The 17,169-nt window shown below is 44.7% G+C and overlaps 1 protein-coding gene across 2 annotated transcripts in view; it reads right to left on the reverse strand.

The window, feature by feature from the left end:
• The window catches only part of LOC109934535 (dynein axonemal heavy chain 3-like), a 429,003-nt gene that overhangs the window by 283,206 nt on the left and 128,628 nt on the right, over nucleotides 1-17,169 (reverse strand). For both annotated transcript variants that reach the window (XR_007264478.1, XM_048610380.1), the window contains exons 9-12: nucleotides 15,338-15,442; nucleotides 14,119-14,249; nucleotides 13,111-13,309; nucleotides 11,002-11,205 (exon numbers count right to left, since the gene is read on the reverse strand). Coding sequence is in view for 1 of the 2 variants with exons in the window: in XM_048610380.1 (XP_048466337.1) it covers nucleotides 11,002-11,205; nucleotides 13,111-13,309; nucleotides 14,119-14,249; nucleotides 15,338-15,442 (639 nt within the window). In the remaining variant the exon portion in view is untranslated. The remainder of the gene's footprint in view (nucleotides 1-11,001; nucleotides 11,206-13,110; nucleotides 13,310-14,118; nucleotides 14,250-15,337; nucleotides 15,443-17,169) is intronic.

The following is a 17,169-nucleotide window of genomic DNA, read 5'->3' on the forward strand; positions in this document are numbered from 1 at the left end:
TGGTAAAGATCTCTGATCCAGGAACTCACTGCTACACTTGCACCTCAGAGACTCACACAGTCAGAAAGAAAATACCCATGTCAATCTCTGTCCTTCCCAAAATCCACAAACCTGACTGCCCTGGTCGACCCATTGTCTCCGCCTGCTCCTGCCCCACCGAACTTATCTCCACCTATCTCGACTCCATTTTCTCCCCCTTGGTCCAGGAACTCCCTACCTATGTCCGTGCCATCACCCACGCTCTCCACTTCCTCCAAAACATCCTATTCGCTTGTCCCCAAAACCTCATTTTTACCATGGATGTCCAGTCCCTATACACCTGCATTCCCCATGCAGATGGCCTAAAGGCCCTCCGCTTCTTCCTGTCCTGCAGGCCTGACCAGTCCCCCTCCATTGACACCCTCATACGCTTAGCCGAACTTGTCCTCACCCTCAACAACTTCTCTTTCAATTCCTCCCACTTCCTACAGACAAAAGGGGTAGCCATGGGTACCTGGATGGGCCCAAGCTATGCCTGCCTCTTTGTAGGATACGTGGAACAATCCCTCTTCCAAAGCTACACTGGCCCTATCCCCCACCTCTTCCTCCGTTACATTGATGACTGTATCGGCGCCGCCTTGTGCTCCCATGAGGAGCTCGAACAGTTCATCCACTTCACTAACACCTTCCACCCCAACCTTAAGTTCACCTGGACGATCTCTGATACCTCTCTTTCCTTCCTGGACCTCTCTATCTCCATCTCTGGCATCCACCTGGAAACCGATATCCATTTCAAGCCTACCGACTCCCACAGCTACCTAGAATACACCTCCTCTCACCCACCTTCCTGCAAAAAGGCCATCCCCTATTCCCAATTCCTTCGCCTCCGCCGCATCTGCTCCTGGGATGAGGCATTCCACTCCCGGACATCCCAGATGTCCTCGTTTATCAAGGACCGCAACTTCCCCTCCACAGTGGTCGAAAATGCCCTCGACCGTGTCTCTCGCATTTCCCGCAACTCATCCCTCACACCTGCTACCCGCAATAACAACCAAAACAGAATCTCCCTCGTCCTCACGTACCACCCAACCATCCTCCGGATCCAACGCATCATCCTCCGACACTTCCGCCATCTGCAATCCGACCCCACCACCAAAGACATTTTTCCCTCCCCACCCTTATCTGCTTTCCGGAGGGACCACTCTCTCCGTGACTCCCTTGTCTGCTCCACATTCCCCTCCAACCCCACCACCCCCGGCACTTTTCCCTGCAACCGCAGGAAGTGCTACACCTGCCCCGACACCTCCCCCCTCAACCCCATCCCAGGCCCCAAGAAAACCTTCCACATTAAACAGATGTTCACCTGCACATCTGCTAATGTGGTATACTGTATCCGCTGTTCCTTGTGGCCTCCTCTATATCATGGAAACCAAGCAGAGGCTTGGGGACCGCTTTGCGGAACACCTATGCTCGGTTTGCAACAAACAACTACACCTCCCAGTTGCAAACCATTTCAACTCTCCCTCCCACTCCTTGGACGACATGTCCATCCTGGGCCTCCTGCATTGCCACAACGATGCCACCCGAAAGCTGCAGGAACAGCATCTCATATTTCACTTGGGAACCCTGCAGCCCAAGGGTATCAATGTGGACTTCTCAAGCTTCAAAATCTCCCCACCCCCGACCGCATCCCAAAACCAGCCCAGCTCGTCCCCGCCTCCCTAACCTGTCCCCTCCTCCCAGCTCAAGCCGCACCTCCATTTCCTACCCACTAACCCCATCCCACCTCCTTGACCTATCCGTCCTCCCTGGACTGACCTATCTCCTCCCTAACTCCCCACATACATTCACCTTTACTGGCTCCAACCCCGCCTCTTTGACCTGTCTGTCTCCTCTCCACCTATCTTCTCTCTATCCGTCTTCTATCCGCCTCCCCCTCTCTCCCTATTTATTTCAGAATCCCCTTCCCTTCCCCCATTTCTGAAGAAGGGTCTCAACCCGAAATGTCAGCTTTTCTGCTCCTCTGATGCTGTTTGGCCTGCTGTGTTCATCCAGTTCTACACCGTGTTATCTCAATCTCTGTCCTTTTCTCCACCACCCTGCACACTATTTCTATCCAAATAACCATCCAATGCCCCTTGCAAATGTCTCAATTGAACCTCCCTCCACCACATTTCCAGGCAGTGCATTCAAGATCCTAATTACTCACTGTGTGGAGTATGCAATTTACATAACATTTCCCAAGTACATAGAACATAGAACATAGAACAGTACAGCACAGTACAGGCCCTTCGGCCCACCATGTTGTGCCGACCTATTATCCTCTCTAAGATCAATCTACAATCCTACTAAGATCAAAGTAGACATACTGCTCTGTCCATTCAGACAGCCACTTGGAATATTAACCTCCTCCCCAACTTGCCTGCCCTCCAAAGCCAATTCAAAAATGGGTCTGCTGAATTAAAGACGCATCGCAGAAACACTAACCATTAACAGTCAATTAGCTAGCTCTATCACACAGGGCTATGTCAACCATGATTAATGCTAAGGTACTCAAAGAGGTGGTGATTGGCCAGGGTGTTTGAACTGCATTAAGATATCTGCATATCACATTTTATTCGGCAAAGCAGGCAAAAATCATCTGAAGCTCAGCATCACAATCTCCAGCCTCCAACGACCAAAACACTGTCTGTAAAGAAACAAGGCACTCAGTAATGTGCCTTCCTACTGCAGCTGTGAGGAGTATCCAGCGGAATACTGTTACCTTTCCAACAAAACGTTCAAATACAAAATCTTCACCTCAGAGCCATGTGGAAGCAGTTCCTGAATTTGCTGCTTGTAACATTTCTTTCTTTTTTGCGCTGCAAAGATTTTAACAAAATGGATTTGCCTTATAAATGAATAAATATCTTCAGCCCCCAAAGGACAGTACAAATCCAACAGCCTTATAAGACAGAGATAGTAGGAACTGCAGATGCTGGAGAATCTGAGATAACAATGTGTAGAGCTGGATGAACACAGCAGGCCAAACAGCATCAGAGGAGCAGGAAAGCTGACGTTTCGGGCCTAGACCCTTCTTCAGAAATGGGGGAGGGGAAGGGGGTTCTGAAATAAATAGGGAGAGAGGGGGAGGCGGATAGAAGATGGATAAAGGAGAAGATAGGTGGAGAGGAGACAGACAGGTCAAAGAGGCGGGGATGGAGCCAGTAAAGGTGAGTGTAGGTGGGGAGTTAGGAAGGGGATAGGTCAGTCCAGGGAGGACGGACAGGTCAAGGGGCGAGATGAGGTTAGTAGGTAGGACATGGGGGTGGGGCTTGAGGTGGGAGGAGGGCATAGGTGGGAGGAAGGACAGGTTAGGGAGGCGGGGACAAGCTGGGCTGGTTTTGGGATGCAGTAGCGGGAGGGGAGATTTCGAAGCTTGTGAAGTCCACATTGATACCATTGGGCTGCAGGGTTCCCAAGTGGAATATGAGTTGCTGTTCCTGCAACCTTCGAACCCTATTGCCTTACAAGACAGCTGGAATGTGACTGATATGGAGCACTAGAATACCAATGGAAAACTGGTTTATTGTATCTGAAGATAAACAGATGATCTGGACATCTTTTCATCACTGTTTGCGGGAGCTTTGGTCATAGAGTCATTGGAGTCTGCATAGCACAGGAAAAGGCCCTTCAGATCAGTCCAAAGTGACCACCTAAATATTCTAATCCCATTTTCCAGCATTTGTCCCATAGCTCTTGTATGCTTTGGCATCACAAACGTACATCTGGATACTTTTCAAATTTTAGGGGGCATAGGTTTAAGATGTGAGGGGGAGAGTTTAAAGGAGATGTGCAAGGGAAGTTTTTTGCACAGAAGGTGATAGGTGCCTGGAATATGTTGCAGGGGAGGTGCTAGTAGCAGATACATTAGCAAAGTTTAAGGGGCATATAGTTAGACGAATGAACAAGCAGGGAATCAAGGGATATGGGCCATGTGCAGGCAGGTGGGACCAATTTAGAATGGCATCATGATCAGACACAGACATAGTGGGTTTAAGGGTCTGTTCCTGTGCTGTGCTGTTCCATATTAGGAAGGCTTGCAATGCATGTACTTACAAATGCAGTTTCTGCATTAGAATTGTACGTACACTTCAATAGGATTTTATTGATTGTAAAGAGCATTGGGACATTCCGCGATCTTCAAAGGTGCTATATAATTGCAAGATTTCTTTCTTAAGGTGCTTGGACTGATGTTACAGGGATCATTCCAGAGAATTCTTTTCAATAGCCAGTCTCTAAGTTTCATTGTAAAATCACCTCATGGACTTTCCTTAAATCTATGACTGTATAAAATACTTATTTGAAACTACACTGTCCTTGCGGGAAATTAAAGTCATTGTGCCTAGGTATCAATGTGTATATAGCACTCTTGTATAATACCTTGCTTACAACATGTGTGTGTACATCACAAAATTCTGCATCAAGGACAATAACATTAACATGCAAAAATAATTGGGGTATTTCAAACAATAAAATAATCACGCATAACACCAGAAATTGCCTACAGTTCCAGTTGCCACACTAACAGAAGAATGTGGATGCTTTGGAGAGGGCACAGAAAAGGTTTACCAGGATGTTAAATAAAAACCAAAAGAACTGCGGATGCTGTAAATCAGGAACAAAAACAGAAGTTGCTGGAAAAGCTCAGCAGGTCTGGCAGCATCTGTGAAGAAAAAATCAGAGTTAACATTTCGGGTCTGGTGACCCTGCCTCAGAATGTTCTGAGGTGTTCTGAGGAAGGATCACTGGACCCGAAATGTTCACTCTGTTATTTTCTTCACAGATGCTGTTAGACCTGCTGAGCTTTTCTAGCAACTTCTGTTTTTTTTACCAGGATGTTGCATGGTCTGGTGGATTTTAGTTAGAGGAAAAGTTGGATAGACTCGGTTTGTTTTCATTGGAACACAGGAGGTTGAGGGGCGACCTGAAAGGAGTTTATAAGATTGTGAATACCATGGATAGAGTGGTTAGTATGGGAATGTTTCCCAGGATGGAGAGGTCAATTACTAGGGATACAGATTCAAGGTGCGAGGGGGGAATGTTTAAAAGAGAAGTATGAGGCAATTTTTTTCACACAAGGAGTGGTGAGTGTCTGGAATACACTCCTAGAAGATGTGGTGGAAGCAGACACAATAGCAGCATTCAAGAAACACCTGGATGAATACATGAATAGGAAGGGAATAGAGGGATACGGATCCTGTAAGTGAAGACAGTTTTAGTATGGAAGGGCAAAATGTGTCGACGCAGGCCTGGAGGGCCGAAGGGCCTGTTCCTGTGCTGTGTTGTTCTTTGTTTTTTGTTCTTAAATAGTATTACATTAAATGTAGTGCAGATAAACAGGCCATTCAGCCCATTGCTGGTGCTCAAGCTCCTTGTGAGCCTTCATCTATCCTAATTCATCTCGCCCTGTCAGTGTGACCTTCTATCGTTTTCTCCCTTATATGGTTGTCCAACTTACTTTTGTGTACGACAAACCAATTCTGAAAGATCTTTCCTGTCCAGGTACTGGCAATCTCAAGATACAACTCTTAAACTTAACAATAAAATCAGCTCAATATAGTTTGGAATTCACTATTCAGTTCATCTCCTGTTCAGGTATAATGTTAGACTGAATTACATTTTTATTATTCTCTTTTCCTTCAGAAAACCACTGTCAGCATTTTGTAGTTGCGATATTATTCTTTGTTGGCCTATCCCATTAGAGTACTGGATGCTATAATATCATAAGCTTCTTTATTATGAATAGATTTATGATTCTTGCTGTACAGAAAACTGCTCCAATGAAGAATGCCAGCTCACTCATTAAACAGCAGACTGCCAATTCTGTGACAATTTCAACTATGAACGGTGGCCATATAATCTGGTTTAAAGCATTTATGAAATGAGGCCAGAATACCTTGATGGTAAAAATACTGCACTGGGGAAGAGTTAACTTTGTGTTTTAGGAAAAGTAAAGTGTGTAAACAGGAAAAGATGATTGCAGGGTAACACTCTAATGGGAAGGACCTGGACACAGCACAGTACAGGAAATGTGTAATTTCTTTAAGGTGCCTTTCGAATCTTTATTGCTTGATGAATGTTTGAAAGGGATTTTTAAGAGAATGCATCTCTTAAAAGTATCAGTTGTAATTTCTTGAATAATAAGAAATCCTGGCCCATATGATCTGGGGATTCTTGACCTGGAAGCAGCACCAGTAGGAAGGAAGTTAAGATATGCAAATCATCTGGCTTAGACAAAAAGGAGAGCTGCAAAGAACAGCTACAGCAGACAGCAGATCAGAGAAAGCTCATTTTCAAGGAAATGTGTGTGCGTTTCTCTGTGTGTCTATGTATTTGCGTGCGTATGTGTGAGCGTTTGTGTATGTGTATGTCTGTGTGATGTGTGTGGTGCGTGTGTATATTTGTATATGTGTAAGTGAATGGGTGTGTGCATAATACAGTAAAACAGGACAGAGATGCTGAGATAGGGTTAGAAGTAGGCTTGAAATTGCAGAGGAATTGGTTAGGGTCCTTTAACCCTCATTGGGTATGGCAAAATCAATTTGAATTTATTTGGTGCCTTTAACCTTTTGTAAAATGTCCTTAGGGGATTCGCAGCAGTATATTGTAGCAACATTAGGTGCCCAGCGCATGAGGAGACATGAGGGCAGATGATCAAATGTTTGGTCAGAGATAGATTTAAAGGACTGTCATGATGGAGGACAGCAACATAGAGAGGTTAGAGAGGTTCCCGGAGGGAGGTCCAGGAATTTGGTCCGAATCTTTGAAGCTCCAAAAGTGGAGCAATTAAATTTTGGGATGCTCAAGAGGTCAGACAGTATCAGTGTTTGCCGATTGTGAAATCTTTCAGGTGCCCGTGTCAGTATCTGTGCCTGGGAATGAGCTGGACTCATGAAAATTCAAGGCTGGTCACTGCTGTGGGCACTGGTAGCTGGGCCTAATGACATGAGGTTGAGCTCCAACAGGGTGCATGGGTGGATGGCCACTTGGTACAAGAGCAACAGCCTTCAGAGGCACTGTTGCTCTGATACATTAGTGAAGCTGAGCCCTGACCTGTGAAAACTTTGTAAAGAATAGTGCTTTCTTCTGGGTGCAGCCCCTTGCTCACCCCTCTGTTTGTTCCTGATCCTCTCCCCTCTGTTTGTTCTTGATCCTCTTCCCTCTGTTGGAAGCTGCAGATGCTGCAGATGCTGGGTTGGATGCTGAAGTGCACCTCAGTGTCTATGGAACTCCCTATGCAAGGACACAGCTTTAAGGATTACTGTTACTCTGTATCTCATTAACTGGCCTCAGTGCAATGCTACCTCTTGCTGAAAACCGGATTAAATTGCAACAATGACCCCATCAGGATTTAGCAGCCCACTTGATCGGTATCCTATCGACTATCTTCAACATCCACTCCCGCTGCCACTAAAGTTCATTGCAGTACTGTCTACCATCTAGATTTAGAGTTAGATTTAGGTTTTATTGTCATGTCTACTCAAGGATACCATACAAGAGTACAGGTACAGTGAAAAGTGTGCAATGTTCCAACACACATCTACAAGATGCACTGCAGAAATTCACCAAGGCTCCGTAGCACCTTCCAAACCCACAACCACCTCCAATGTAGAAGGACAGGGCAGCAGATACATGGGAACACCACCACTTGCAAGTTCCCCTCCAAGCCACTCACCATAAGACCATAAAACATAGGAGACGAAATTAGGCCATTCGGCCCATCGAGTCTCCTCCGCCATTCAATCGTGGCTGATAAGTTCCTCAACCCCATTCTCCCGCTTTCTTCCCGTAACCCTTGATCCCCTTGATAATCAAGAATCTGTCTATCTCAGTCTTAAATGTACTCAATGACCTGGTCTCCACAGCCTTCTGTGGTGGTGAATTCTACAGATTCACCACTCTGTGGCTGAAGAAGTTTCTCCTTATCTCTGTTCTAAAAGGTCTTCCCTATACTCTAAGGCTGTACCCTCGGGTTCTAGTCTCTCCTACCAATGTAAGCATCTTCCCATCATCCACTCTGTCCAGGCCATTCAGTATTCTGTAAGTTTCAATTAGATCCCCTCTCATCCTTCTAACCTCCAATGAGTATAGTCCCAGAGTCCTCAAACGTTCCTCATATGTTAAGCTTCTCATTCCTGGGACCATTCTCGTGAACCTAACTGACTCACCATCTTGACTTGGAAATATATCGCCATTCCTTCACAGTCGCTGGGTCAAAATCCTGGAATTCCCTCCCTAATGGAATTGTGGGTGCCAGGCAATGTCTATCTCCATTAACAGAGAATCTAATCATCGCCCCTTGACATTCAATGCCATTACGATTACTGAATCTTCCACTATCAATATTCCAGACGTTACTATCGACAAGAAACTGAACTAGACCAGCCATATAAACGCAATGAAAAAAATATATAAATACAGTGGCAAGAGCAAGCCAGAGGCTAGGAATCTTGTAGTGAGTAACTCACCTCCTGACTCTCCAAAGCCTGTTCACCATCCAAAAGGCACTAGTCAGGAGTGTGATGGAACACTCCCCACTTGCCTGGATGAGTGCAGCCCCAACAGCACTCAAGAAGCTTGACACCGTCCAGGACAAAGCAGCCCGCTTGATTGACCCCCCATCCACAAGCATCCACTCCCTCCACCATTGACACTCAGTAGGTATGCACCATCTACAAAGATCCTGGAATTCTCTCCCCAAGGGCATCATGGGTCAACCTAAAGACATTGACTGCGGCGGTTCAAGAAAGCAGCTCATCATCACCTTCTCAAGGGCAACTAGGGATGGGCAATAAATGCTTGCCCAGCCAGTGATGCCCATGTCCTATGAAAGAATTACAAGAAAAAAGGAAGGTGCAATTAAAATGAGGTGAATGGACAGGGTCCTCAGAGATCTCTGCTTAGAAACCTAAGCTGTTTACACAGAAGAGAGGCAGAGAGGACACTCCAGGCTCAGGGAGGGGGCAAAGTCAGATGGGAGGACCTCATGTAGAGATTGGTCAGACCACAGGGGTTACCCAGAAGAGGAGAGAATCTCATTGGTCATCAGGGAGCTGTCACTATGAGATTATTGACAGCTTGATTGCCTCCTCCTTCTCAGAGATTTGCCCACATGTTCCCTTTCCACCTTTCCCTGTAACCCCCTCATCCCTTCCCTCTCACAAATTTTCAAAGTTGTTACAGCACAGAAGGAGGCCATTTGGTCCATTGTGTTCCTGTTAGCTCATTGTCTGAGCAATTTATCGTGTGTCACTCCCCCCTCAGAACAGAGAACAAAGAACAAAGAAAATTACAGCACAGGAACAAGCCCTTCGGCCCTCCAAGCCTGCGCCGATCCAGATCCTCTATCTAAACCTGTCGCCTATTTTCCAAGGATCTGAATCCCTCTGCTCCCTGCCCATTCATGTATCTGTCTAGATAAATCTTAAATGACGCTATCGTACCCGCCTCTACCACCTCCGCTGGCAACGCGTTCCAGACACCCACCACCCTCTGCGTAAAGAACTTTCTATGCATATCTCCCTTAAACTTTTCCCCTCTCACCTTGAAATCGTGACACCTAGTAATTGAGTCCCCCACTCTGGGAAAAAGCTTCTTGCTATCCACCCTGTCTATACCTCTCGTGATTTTGTAGACCTCAATCAGGTCCCCCCTCAACCTCCGCCTTTCTAACGTAAATAATCCTAATCTACTCAACCTCTCTTCATAGCTAGTGCCCTCCATACCAGGCAACATCCTGGTGAACCTCCTCTGCACCCTCTCCAAAGCATCCACATTCTTTTGGTAATGTGGTGACCAGAACTGTATGCAGTATTCCAAATGTGGTCGAACCAAAGTCCTATACAACTGTAACATGACCTGCCAACTCTTCTACTCAATGCCCCGTCCGATGAATGAAAGCATGGCGTATGCCTTTTTAACCATTCTATCAACGTGCGTTGCCACCTTCAGGATACAATGGACCTGAACACCCAGATCTTTCTGTGCATCAATTTTCCCCTGGGCTTTTCCATTTACCATATAGTTCGCTCTTGAATTGGATCTTCCAAAATGCATCACCTCGCATTTGCTTTGATTGAACTCCATCTGCCATTTCTCCGCTCAACTCTCCAATCTATCTATATTCTGCTGCATTCTCCGACAGTCCCCTTCACTATCTGCTACTCCACCAATCGTAGTGTCAACTGCAAACTTGCTAATCAGACCATCTATACCTTCCTCCACATCATTTATGTATATCACAAACAACAGTGGTCCCAACACGGATCCCTGTGGAACACCACTGGTCACAGTTCTCCATTTTGAGAAACTCCCTTCCACTACAACTCCCTGTCTCCTGCTGCCTCTCCGCATCTCTGCCTCAGATCTATTTGTTTACCCATGTGCCCCACAGTCCCTCACTCCTCTCCCCCATGCTAGACCCCTCATCTCTCTTCCTTCTTCCCTCTTCCCTCAGCTGACCCCTCCCCCCTCCTCATTACTCATCACTACCCCCACTTTCTTATCTCTCTACCTCAGCCTTCAGACCCCCTCCTTTTTCCCTTCCTCCTTCTCCCAACATTCTCCTCCCCTTTCCTTTATTCTACTCCTTACTTCATTCCATCACTCACTCTCTGCCTCACATTCACCCCTCTCCCTTCTGTTACCGCCCTCTCCTCCTCACATTTAAACGTCTCCCTATCATTCTTTCTTTATCCTGTATCTTCTTCTCCCTTGTCTCTTCTTCTCCCTTCCCTCTTTCCTCTCCTCTTCCTCCTCTCCTCTCCGTGGTATGTGGAGAGGAAATAAATGAAGGGAAATGTTCTGGAATCTTCTGAGGAGCTTTCAAAGGGTAATGAATGAACTGTAATCAACTAAAAAAAGAAGGAAAATGTTGTGAATGCTGAAAGATAAACCAAAGATATTAGAGAAATTCAGCAGATCTGAAAGCATCTGTGGAGAGAGAAACAGAGTTAATGACATAAAGGAGTGTCCTCTCACCATGAAGATGATGATGGGATGAGGTTTGACAGGAAGCCCCAGAGAATTCACAGGATAATCTCCTTCGTAATTGTTTCCTTGTTGATAGACTTCAAACATTTGAACTAATTCTTGAAGTGATCCTTCCACAATGCTTCGAAGGAGATTTGACGTGAGTGTGGCAACACTGGCAAAGAAGTGGTCCATTTTTATCATCCTCAGTTCCTACAGTCCAAATCATTTTTGCATCAAGAGAACATCAATCATCTTTTGTGTTAATGTATTTTAATGCACGCTATTTGTAAAATGAAACTTCTTAAGCAGTAAATAGAACTTTGCAAAATGATCCAGCGTGATACTCCTAAATTAATACAAGCTCCACTAGTTAATCATTGCATTGCGAATGTAATTAATGTGAATATTACAAGACTGAATGTGATGTGATTTATTTAGAAGCTTCATGCTCCAATCAACTCAAGATTGTTCACTCCCTGTGGGTTTAATATTGAGGCTTTCATTAGCCTGTCCTGTTCCTATCATTATGTACACATGCTGACGTTCGTTTGTGTTCGCGGGATGGTTCGTGCTTTTTTTCTGATTAGTTGTACATTTTTATTAAATTGCTTTCTCCAATTTTTGTTCAAATTAGCAGAAGGTGGGTGATTGAAGCACGAGAAATCCCAGACTCAGTTTTGTTAAAGAAATGGATGTTTTTGGTAAGCTTGCTGAGATCTAGGATCTGATTTTGCCATTGCAACACTGTCAGGGGTTGGAAGTGGAGGAGGGAAAGGGGACCCAAAAATACTATTTCCCCTCCAATTTGTTCCGGTCACTATTTTGTCTGGTGCAGGAAATGTGATGGCCTGAGATCTGATGCTCACACAAAACAGCATTGGGATTTAAAATCCTACGTGAGATTCCATTTTCAGGACCATTGGAACTTTTACTGAGGTGGGTAAGTTGCAGAAAATGTGTTGACCACATCAGGTCTCTCAGGTCCTGAGCCTTGGAGGAAGCCTGTTGTTGAGTCGGGGTCCTTTTGACAGATATCTTTAAAAGGTGTTACCAACTCCACTTGTCCTAATGAAATATCATATGGTGGCTTTAATCTGGTACTGATCATAGAGCTCTAGGATTAAAAGATAAATGGCCTTTCAAATGACTGGCAATGTTGAAGTGTTCAGATGTATTTGAGTACTTTCTCCACTGAATAAAGGGTATTCAACTGTATTGAGAATCAACTTTTAGTGTGTCATCTGAACCCAGTAATTGAATGTCATCAATTTATTTAAAGGTTAGACATCTATCATTTGAAAAAAACTGAACAGATGCCAGACATCTTTGATGGAAAATCCATCAATTCAACTGTTGAAAATAAGGAGATAAAAAATCTCTATTAAAATCAGCTCTGGAGGGTTTATTGAAATATCTGTACAATGGAATCTTATTACGAATGCATGGCTGAGTTCCAAACCACACAAAGTGATTTAGCTCAGTAGCTTGTAAACCAATTTATTTAAAACAAGAATGCTTAAGGTAAGCGGTTTTTTCAAGTGGAGTTTCAACAGGTGATTTTTTTTTAGTGTTTTTGTGATCATGTCTAAGTCTGCCCAATGTTATTATAGGGCTCATATGTCCTTCCCATAGTGGATATGGGGTAAGTGTGAATGGAGGATGCATGGGGGGAGGGAGGGAACGAAGGGTCTGACCTGCAATCTCCACTGGGCAAGGTACATGGGCATGCGTGTTAATGCAAGAGGCAATATCATGAGCTTTCTCAACACATAATTCCTGACTCCAGTGTCAAAATTCTGGCTCCTGGTTCGAAACCTCAGCTGCGATGAAGCAAGCATGGAGTGGGCTGGAGGGCCGAAGGGGAGGACGAGTGAGGGTGAGCAGAGAGTTAGTACAGGGAAAGGATAGATGGTACTAGTGTAGGGGAAGAAATTGGGGGTGGGGGAAAAGGGTGAAGGGGTGGCGATAGGGGTAGAGAAGGTCCGGAGGGGACTAGGTCAAGGCAGGACACAGTTTCTCTTTTTTATTTAAGGTTCTGAAAACCAATGCGAAGAATTTGAGGCTTGTCAAGAGAATTCAGCTTGAATATAGAAGTATTCACAGTCAGTGTTTTACCTCATTATCGTGGGGCATCCAGGCTTCTACAATCTCTCTGTTCTTAGCAATGATCTCAGAACAGTCTTTCAACCAGTGATCCTGCAAAACTATACTCCTGCTCTCCGTAACCATGGAGACATGGTTAATTAGCTGATCCAGAGTAAAGGGGAAGACCTGTGAGAGCAGCTCAGCTTCTATCAGTCTGAAGTTTCTGTATCTGTAATACAGAAGTGCAATTTATCAACAGGAATGCAGATTTTCCTCACAGTACTCCAGAGACTGAACTTTATAATCACTTGGTGGGTTGCAAGCTGCTTTGTGGCATCATGAAGTGATGAATGGTGCTACAGAAATGTAAATCCTTTCAGGATAGGATGTTCCAAAGTATACTACAGGCCTGGGAGACTCTTCTGAAGCATGTGCAGAGATGTTTATGCACAGCAAGGTCCCAAAATTGGATAACGACACCACAAACTGTTTTTGGAATGCAGCTCTTCAAGTCTGCTCTACCATCCAATAAGGTCATGATTGATCTAATTGTGGTCCAAACTCCACTCCCCTGTCTGCCCATCACCATAGCCCTTCCTACCTCACCATCCATGTCTCTGAGTTCCCTCAAGTTGGGGCAACTGGAGACCCTCCCAAAACTTAGCAGGTGGGTCACTACAGTTTCATCGCTGGGGCGATCAGGCAGGTGCTGAGTTGAGGTCTTTAAGTGGTCAGTAATCGATCACTTTTTTTAATCTTTTCACGGGATGTGGGAGTCGCTAGCTGGGCCAGCGTTTATTGCACATTTCCTAATCTCCTTTGAACTGAGTGGCTTGCTAGGCCATTTCAGAGGGCAGTTAAGAGTCAAGCACATTGCTATGGGTCTGGAGTCACATATAGGCCAGACCAGGTAAGGACGTCAATTTTCTTCCTTAAAGGGTATTGGTGAACCAGATGGGCATTTATGACAAACAACAGTGATTGATATTTTATAGACATTTTCTAGACCGCTTGAAGTGGAGGTTTCAAAGTGTCTACCTGGTCTGAAAGTTGAGCAATATTGAAGACATGACAGGATGAGTGATGTATAAGGCATCAGTTAACTTCTGACGTGCAGACTTTACACTTTCATGCCATGGGAGCCTCTCTCTTCCCGCTGTGTTAGATGGCTGGAGAAATAAAGTGGTTTTACAGTAAAGATACAGACATGCCTTGCGAACATCCTCAGGGCCAATGAGTTCAGCAGCTCATGGCTATTGCTAGATTCTGCGTTTCACCAGTTCTCATTATCATCCCATTCTTACAGATCGATAACCTCAATCTCCTTCCTTTCCGAGTTTGCAGCATCCCTGTGCTGTAATCCTCCTGTGTTGTGAATATTTCTGACTTACTGTTATGGTCGTAGAGGTCGATCCCAATCTTTTGATTGGTTTCTTGGGCTTGGTTGATGTTTAACTCCCTTGTTTTTTTTCACTCTGGCAACATTTCACAATGGAGACCAAGAAGCAGGATAATGAATATCAGGTTATGTGTGTGTGTCGCCCTCTCTCTCTCTCTCTGTGTCTTTGTCGAGCCCTTATTGTGTGAGGGCCACTAATCCTGGGTTTACACCAGGCAGGGTGAGGGGGCTATGTCCAAGAACCACCTATACAACTACGTTCAAGCCCTGTAGTAGCCCTGTGTAGGTCTAACTCCTACACAGTTGGAGCTGCTATACACAATATTGCAGCCAATATTGATCAAACTGAACCATACTTCCTGCCACAATCTCAATATTGCTGGATATTACTGCAAGAGGGGGAGAATTACTCTTCACCTGATATAAAACCCACCATTTTTTTTGGTAACAAGTGCCCTAGTTGGTGCTTGCCCTCTTTCGGACAATGTCAGACCTGTGTGTGAATCAGGCTAACAATCATACGCAGGGCACATGGCCAAATGTAGTATCACAATTGAGCAAATGGGAACAGGCAGACAGCATTTCTGAATAGAATTCCAATCAATAATTTCCAACCATTCCTGTCTGATAATAGAACATGTTTACAATGCAATGCAATGTCATTAACAGGTGCCAGTGAAGAGCACTAAGTGACAGTGAAAGATTCAGCCTGGCACAACCATATTTCATGACTGTTCCTTCACTTATTCAAAACACAGGATGGGAAGAACATCCAACTCTCCTACAGTGGAGCATGAAGACACACACTTTCCCTCAGAATGGTGGTCAGTAGACCGAGAAAGTTATATTTCCACATACCTTAGGAGGGAGGTCAATGCCAAGTCTCTGCTGTTCAACTGGATCTAACAGCACATAGTCAAGTATGGCCTTCCTCATAGCTCCTGAGTATGCATCCTGAATCTCCTAATGGTGAAGGAAATTGAGAGGTTCAGATGTGCTGCCTGTTTACAGAATCACTCAGCAATATGGGAAACTGAATAGCAAAAAGTTACATTGTAAAGTCCTTTTCTGAAATAAAACTCATCCCAGGTGACTTAAAGGTTAGATTCAATGGGTTCAACAGAAACGAACTGAGGTTTGTCAGGAAGAACCTCTGCCCTACATTAACTTTAGGGAAACACAGTAATTCCTGAGTGTCAGTTATTCCGCTAAATTCACCACTGCTCACCACATGCCATGTTGATGGAAATGGGTAGTCCGTTATTTTCTAGTGTTGCCTGATCTGCAGTGTGCTACCTAAAGGGATCATGGAAGTGATCAATAGTGATCAAAGAAGATCAATAGTGACCTGCGGAAGGGAATCATGTAAAAACTCAGGATTATAGGGAGAGTGCTTGACTGGGACTCATTGGGTAGCCAAAGATCTAGCACCAACCTCTCTGCTCTTTGGTTCTGTAAATCTATAGTAGTGCCATGATGAAGGAACATCCTTTACAAAGAGTGAGATCTGAAACACTGACAAACAATAGACATGCAATGGTGGACACACAAGCCACTGTTTCAGTGAGGAATCAGTTTGGTGGCTGTAGTGGGAGAGCGTAGGGCACTTCCAATTAGAGAAAGTGATATCAGGGTTTCACATTCTGCTTGAAACACAAATCACACAACAGTTAATGCTCAGTCAAAAACCAGTCAACTGAATGTTTACATAAAGCTATGTCATGCTTCAGAACATTGAGTTAATAAATTCCCAGGAGATGCTGCAAGGGAAATACTTTGACACTGCTACAACTTGTCGTAAGTCGCAAATATTTCAGTTTACTGTCATCTTGGAATATCCTGATGAAACCTGCAGATATTAAAACATTAACATGTAATCACATTGCCATGAATTATTAAATGGAAGACATTTCTCTGTTCTTCATAACTCATAAGATTCAGCAATCCATGAAGAAATATTCATTTCTTCAGATGAGTGATGCTCAATGGCTATTTCCAACACTGAGAGACTTGATTTTGGTTTTACTGTGTCTTCAATACTTGGTCGAAGATTGAAGATTTACAATCGCAGCGCACTGAAGATGATTAAGGTCTAAAACCTGCAAACAGCTACCTTCACTATCATTTCTTGTCACTCAGACCTTAAGACCATAAGAAATAGGAACAGGAGTAGGCCATTCGGCCCCTTGAGCCTGCTCAGTCATTCAATAGGATCATGGTTGATCCAACATTCCTCACATCCATTTTCCTGTATTTTTCCTGTTCTCGTATTGATCAAGAATCTATCTATCTGAGCCTTAAATAATCTCTGACCACTCTGCCAGATATCCCCTGTTACCTCTGCATCTCTGACAGCTCCTTAATGGCCACGCCCAGATTCTTACCCTTGTACTGCTCGTAGCAACCCTCTGAAAGTCCATGTTGTCGTCTGTTTCTTTCCCCTCCAGTGTTTCAAAGGGCTGGGAGAGTGAAGTTCTGGGGTCTGGGATGCCTTCTCATCCAGCCTTGGAATTGGCTACATGTTCCACAGGCTGCATGGATAAACAGGAAGGCTGAAATTCCATCAGGATGTAGGCAGTTGATGGTTTTCTCTTGTGATAGCCGGACTGAGCCAATCTCCTGTTCAGCACCAACACGTACACATTGTCTATCTGCCAGCTCACTGCCCCTTATCTACCTGCCAGCTCAAT

This window comes from Rhincodon typus, chromosome 22 (genome assembly GCF_021869965.1).
Source record: "Rhincodon typus isolate 14 chromosome 22, sRhiTyp1.1, whole genome shotgun sequence".
Classification (NCBI taxonomy): Eukaryota; Metazoa; Chordata; class Chondrichthyes; order Orectolobiformes; family Rhincodontidae; genus Rhincodon; species Rhincodon typus.